The sequence below is a fragment of the Haliotis cracherodii genome, unplaced genomic scaffold, assembly GCF_022045235.1.
Source record: "Haliotis cracherodii isolate W230 unplaced genomic scaffold, xgHalCrac1.p SCAF_19, whole genome shotgun sequence".
NCBI lineage: Eukaryota > Metazoa > Mollusca > Gastropoda > Lepetellida > Haliotidae > Haliotis > Haliotis cracherodii.
In genome coordinates, this window is record NW_027266274.1 from 19,996,580 (window position 1) to 20,003,491 (window position 6,912).

Here is a 6,912-nt window from a genome sequence, read left to right on the forward strand (position 1 = left end):
CTTTGATCAAAGTTTGACGAGAAATAGGATCGGTTTCTATTCCATCAAAGTCCGTCAAAACATTTGGCAAAGTTTTTACCAGCATGTTACACTATCAAAAACGTGGTCAAAATGGACTTTGATCAGGTTTTAATCAAAGTTTTTGATAGTATAACGGGGACTTAAGAATGCCGGTTGTGTATGATAAATAATGAATCTCAACCGAATGTCTTTTGACATCAAATATATCGCTAATATGTTTCAAATCAAACTTTTTTCGGGTGAAGTTTTATTTATTATCCAAATCATTCTTCCTACTATTTTAGATTGTTAACAATAATAGCCAGTGTCGTTAGTGTAAGAAGCTAACCAACTTCAGAGGCAGAGAGATTAGCGTTTTAATTGAATTGCAATGGTGACATCACAATGGACGGAAAAGCATTGAAATGTAAACTCCTAGAAGATATCGCTTTGATGTGACCCAAGCGATATCGCACGTTGAAGACAGTTTGGATGATAGAATGATGTTATTGTTGCCAAATAAAGGCATTTTTTGTTCCAGAAAGAATGAGTTTTCAGTGATATTGTTCGTTAGAAGATATGACAGATACACCACCAACCCCACCCTCTTCCCTTTGCTACACCACTGGGTCATCAAATGGTCAGTTTGTAATAGAACAATTAGTTTAATATACACAATTCAACCAAGATGTCTTACCGAGTATATTAGCCCAAGTTTTAGAAGACAGATAACACTCACCTTCCTTAAGTGCAGCCAGCAGGGCCTCGAAGTACGTCTTGAACTCCGCTATCTGAGCCTTGGCAGCTGTCTTGTATGTGTCGATGGTGCTGGTGTACGTCGATGCTTGGCTGCCGAGGACATTGACGCCACACAATGCTGCCTGATCTACTTCGGTGGAAGCTTGAGAAGTGAAGAACGTTATTGCTGCTTGAACATCTGTTTGGAGACCAGATAGTATTTCTGCATTGGATTGTCCGCTAAAGTCATACGCTGAACAGTTGGGGCTGCTGCTTGAGAGAGCGGCACTAGCGGTAGCAAGCACAGATGACGACACGGGACTTAAGTCTATGGTTGTCACATTGCCATCCGGGAGGGTAAGGTTTGCTAGTTTACCTCCAATTGCAGGGATCGTGGTAGCAGCACAGTATACTTTGTTGTAGACTTCATACTTGGCCAAGAAGTTGATGCCTCGTTGTTGGAAGCAGCCGTAGAAACCGCTGAAGTCTATGACAATTGATGACGAAGGGACGACTGACACAGAAGATGGGGAAATGGCTACAGAGGTTGACGTGTCAGCGACCGTGGAGGTTAATGTCATCATTGTGGTTGATGGCATTATTTCTGTGGATGTGGTTGCAGTAGCAGACGCTTCCGTTGATCCCGGTGCTATGGTAGACGATGCTGATGGCGTTGCTGGTGTAGAGGGTGTGCTTGTTGCGGATGCTGATAGAGAATCTTGAGATGCCGTTGATGTTTCAGCTGAGATGGAGCTGGAGTCAGCTGGTGATGACGATGACAGTGGGGCTGTTGACGAGGAACTAGCCGCAGGTGTTGACGATGACGTTGGGGCTGTTGACGAGGAACTAGCCACTTGTGTTGACGATGACATTGGGGCTGTTGACGAGGAACTGGCAGCTGGTGTTGACGATGACGTTGGGGCTGTTGACGAGGAACTAGCCACTTGTGTTGACGATGACATTGGGGCTGTTGACGAGGAACTGGCAGCTGGTGTTGACGATGACGTTGGGGCTGTTGACGAGGAACTAGCCACTTGTGTTGACGATGACATTGGGGCTGTTGACGAGGAACTGGCAGCTGGTGTTGACGATGACATTGGGGCTGTTGACGAGGAACTAGCCGCTGGTGTTGACGATGACGTTGGTGGTGTTGACGAAGAACTAGCCACTGGTGTTGACGAGGAACTAGGCACTGGTGTTGACGAGGAACTAGGCACTGGTGTTGACGATGATGTTGGTGGTGTTGTCGAGGAACTCGTCGCTGGTGAGGACGACGACATTGGTGGCGCAGAAGAAGAACTAGCAGCTGGTGATGACGGCGACATTGGTGGCATTGATGAGGAACTTGCCAGTGGTGATGACGACGACATTGGTGGCGCAGAAGAAGAACTAGCAGCTGGTGATGACGACGACATTGGTGGAATTGATGAGGAACTTGCCTGTGGTGATGACGACGACATTGGTGGCGCAGAAGAAGAACTAGCAGCTGGTGATGACGACGACATTGGTGGCATTGATGAGGAACTTGCCAGTGGTGATGACGACGACATTGGTGGTACAGAAGAAGAACTAGCAGCTGGTGATGAGGATGACATTTGTGGCATTGATGAGGAACTTGCCAGTGGTGATGACGATGACATTTGTGGTGCAGAAGAAGAACTATCCGCTGGTGTAGACGACGACATTGGTGGAATTGATGAGGAACTTGCCTGTGGTGATGACGACGACATTGGTGGCGCAGAAGAAGAACTAGCAGCTGGTGATGACGACGACATTGGTGGCATTGATGAGGAACTTGCCAGTGGTGATGACGACGACATTGAAGGTGCAGAGGAAGAACTAGCAGCTGGTGATGACGACGACATTGGTGGCATTGATGAGGAACTAACCGCTGGTGATGACGACGACATTGGTGGCATTGATGAGGAACTTGCCAGTGGTGATGACGACGACATTGGTGGTACAGAAGAAGAACTAGCAGCTGGTGATGACGACGACATTGGTGGCATTGATGAGGAACTTGCCAGTGGTGATGACGACGACATTGGTGGCATTGATGAGGAACTAGCCGCTGGTGATGACGATGACATTTGTGGCATTGATGAGGAACTTGCCAGTGGTGATGACGATGACATTGGTGGCGCAGAAGAAGAACTAGCAGCTGGTGATGACGACGACATTGGTGGCATTGATGAGGAACTTGCCAGAGGTGATGACGACGACATTGGTGGCATTGATGAGGAACTTGCCAGTGGTGATGACGACGACATTGGTGGTGCAAAGGAAGAACTAGCAGCTGGTGATGACGACGACATTGAAGGCGCAGAAGAAGAACTTGCCAGTGGTGATGACGACGACATTGGTGGCATTGATGAGGAACTAACCGCTGGTGATGACGACGACATTGGTGGCATTGATGAGGAACTTGCCAGTGGTGATGACGACGACATTGGTGGTACAGAAGAAGAACTAGCAGCTGGTGATGACGATGACATTGGTGGCATTGATGAGGAACTTGCCAGTGGTGATGACGACGACATTGGTGGCATTGATGAGGAACTAGCCGCTGGTGATGACGATGACATTTGTGGCATTGATGAGGAACTTGCCAGTGGTGATGACGATGACATTGGTGGCGCAGAAGAAGAACTAGCAGCTGGTGATGACGACGACATTGGTGGCATTGATGAGGAACTTGCCAGTGGTGATGACGACGACATTGGTGGTGCAAAGGAAGAACTAGCAGCTGGTGATGACGACGACATTGAAGGCGCAGAAGAAGAACTTGCCAGTGGTGATGACGACGACATTGGTGGCATTGATGAGGAACTAACCGCTGGTGATGACGACGACATTGGTGGCATTGATGAGGAACTTGCCAGTGGTGATGACGACGACATTGGTGGTACAGAAGAAGAACTAGCAGCTGGTGATGACGATGACATTGGTGGCATTGATGAGGAACTTGCCAGTGGTGATGACGACGACATTGGTGGCATTGATGAGGAACTAGCCGCTGGTGATGACGATGACATTTGTGGCATTGATGAGGAACTTGCCAGTGGTGATGACGATGACATTGGTGGCGCAGAAGAAGAACTAGCAGCTGGTGATGACGACGACATTGGTGGCATTGATGAGGAACTTGCCAGAGGTGATGACGACGACATTGGTGGCATTGATGAGGAACTTACCAGTGGTGATGACGACGACATTGGTGGCATTGATGAGGAACTAGCCAGTGGTGATGACGATGACATTGGTGGCATTGATGAGGAACTTGCCAGTGGTGATGACGACGACATTGGTGGCGCAGAAGAAGAACTAGCAGCTGGTGATGACGACGACATTGGTGGTATTGATGAGGAACTTGCCAGTGGTGATGACGACGACATTTGTGGCATTGATGAGGAACTAGCAGCTGGTGATGACGACGACATTGGTGGCATTGATGAGGAACTTGCCAATGGTGATGACGACGACATTGGTGGCATTGATGAGGAACTAGGCAGGGGTGATGACGACGACATTGGTGGCGCAGAAGAAGAACTAGCAGCTGGTGATGACGATGACATTGGTGGCATTGATGAGGAACTAGGCGGTGGTGATGACGACAACATTGGTGGCATTGATGAGGAACTTGCCAGTGGTGATGACGATGACATTGGTGGCATTGATGAGGAACTTGCCAGTGGTGATGACGACAACATTGGTGGCATTGACGAGAAACTAGCCAGTGGTGATGACGATGGCATACTAGGCATCATGCTCGAGTCACTTGACATGGAACTTCCATATGACATACTGGGCATCATGCTGGGGTCACTTGACATGGAACTTCCATATGACATACTGGGCATCATGCTCGAGTCACTTGACATAGAACTTCCATATGACATACTGGGCATCATGCTCGAGTCACTTGACATAGAACTTCCATATGACATACTTGGCATCATGCTCGAGTCACTTGACATCGAACTTCCATATGACATACTGGGCATCATGCTCGAGTCACTTGACATAGAACTTCCATATGACATACTTGGCATCATGCTCGAGTCACTTGACATTGAACTTCCATATGACATACTGGGCATCATGCTCGAGTCACTTGACATAGAACTTCCATATGACATACTTGGCATCATGCTGGGGTCACTTGACATGGAACTTCCATATGACATACTGGGCATCATGCTCGAGTCACTTGACATTGAACTTCCATATGACATACTTGGCATCATGCTCGAGTCACTTGACATTGTGGAACTTCCATATGACATACTGGGCATGATGCTCGAGTCACTTGACATAGAACTTCCATATGACATACTGGGCATCATGCTCGAGTCACTTGACATAGAACTTCCATATGACATACTTGGCATCATGCTGGGGTCACTTGACATTGAACTTCCATATGACATACTGGGCATCATGCTCGAGTCACTTGACATTGAACTTCCATATGACATACTGGGCATGATGCTCGAGTCACTTGACATAGAACTTCCATATGACATACTGGGCATCATGCTCGAGTCACTTAACATTGAACTTCCATATGACATACTGGGCATCATGCTCGAGTCACTTGACATTGAACTTCCATATGACATACTGGGCATGATGCTCGAGTCACTTGACATAGAACTTCCATATGACATACTTGGCATCATGCTGGGGTCACTTGACATTGAACTTCCATATGACATACTTGGCATCATGCTCGAGTCACTTGACATTGAACTTCCATATGACATACTGGGCATGATGCTCGAGTCACTTGACATAGAACTTCCATATGACATACTTGGCATCATGCTGGGGTCACTTAACATGGAACTTCCATATGACATACTGGGCATCATGCTCGAGTCACTTAACATTGAACTTCCATATGACATACTGGGCATCATGCTCGAGTCACTTGACATTGTGGAACTTCCATATGACATACTGGGCATGATGCTCGAGTCACTTGACATAGAACTTCCATATGACATACTTGGCATCATGCTCGAGTCACTTGACATTGTGGAACTTCCATATGACATACTGGGCATCATGCTTGGGTCACTTGACATCGAATAGTCTCCAGGAGACGACATCGTGCTGATGGTGTTTTGAGAGATGCTTGCCATCATGTCTGTTGATACCGTCATTGACGATGAATCGCTGCTCCACATACTTGAAGAATCCTGGCTTCCCATGACGTAACTCGAAGTGTCACTAGCATATATACCTGACATGCTACTCATATCTATACTACTGGATGACGAGTCCGTTGAATACGTCAATGACACACCACTACTATCAAGACTAGCTGATGAGTCGTAGCTCGCCATCTGGGAAGGGAGTGACATAGATCCCGTCTCTGACACAGTAGACATGTCACTCATAGTCATTGATATATCTGACACGGACGCTGATTGTTTAGTCCTGACAGCGTGATTCACAAGCACGATAAACACAAGGGTAATTGCAATATCCATCTTACCCAAAACGTTTCCACAGTGAGGAATACCCATCTTTCCTAAGCACTTAATCCGACTTACTGGACTGCGTCAGCTGTTTTAAATATACGGTCTCTTGTTGTAATATATTTACAATGTTTTTCTTTTATAAAAATAGATAAAAACTCACAGGATTAAAAGGTCACATTGTACTCTCCGACTTGGATAAAACACAAAAGATCCAAAATAGGGTTAATTGTTTCTTCGGTAGCGTTCTTGACACAGCACAAGAAAGGATTTCAGAAACCAAACAACTATAAAGAAATCCTGTTAACAGGTAAGAACCACGTACTTCTCCTGACAAGATTTCAAGCCGTTGTGATACTAGCCTCGAATCCTTAGCTGTATAGGTGGTAAGAACCACGTACTTCTCCTGACAAGATTTCAAGCCGTTGTGATACTAGCCTCGAATCCTTCCCTGTATAGGTGTGGATAAAAACAATCCCTTGGTTACCGGTTCTTGAATGCGTGCAGGTACAGGTTATGGAAGAGAAGCAGTTTAATTAGTACCTACCAGGTAAATGGGGACTTGATTAACGCAGGGGGTTGTTCTCACGATCTCCACGCACACCCATTGGCTTCCTCCAGTCACGTGAGCCTACTGATCACCACGTCAAAATCAATTGTCTGTAGTCTTATGTATGAATGCACAGTA

General features: G+C 46.6%; 1 protein-coding gene across 1 annotated transcript in view; it reads right to left on the minus strand.

Moving 5' to 3' along the window:
- The window catches only part of LOC139466849 (platelet binding protein GspB-like), a 54,522-nt gene extending 47,884 nt beyond the window's left edge, over positions 1–6,638 (minus strand). The window contains exon 1 of the mRNA XM_071248587.1: positions 740–6,638. Within this exon, the coding sequence (XP_071104688.1) occupies positions 740–6,272 (5,533 nt within the window). The 5' untranslated portion in view covers positions 6,273–6,638. The remainder of the gene's footprint in view (positions 1–739) is intronic.
- Between the last annotated feature and the right edge of the window lie 274 nt (positions 6,639–6,912).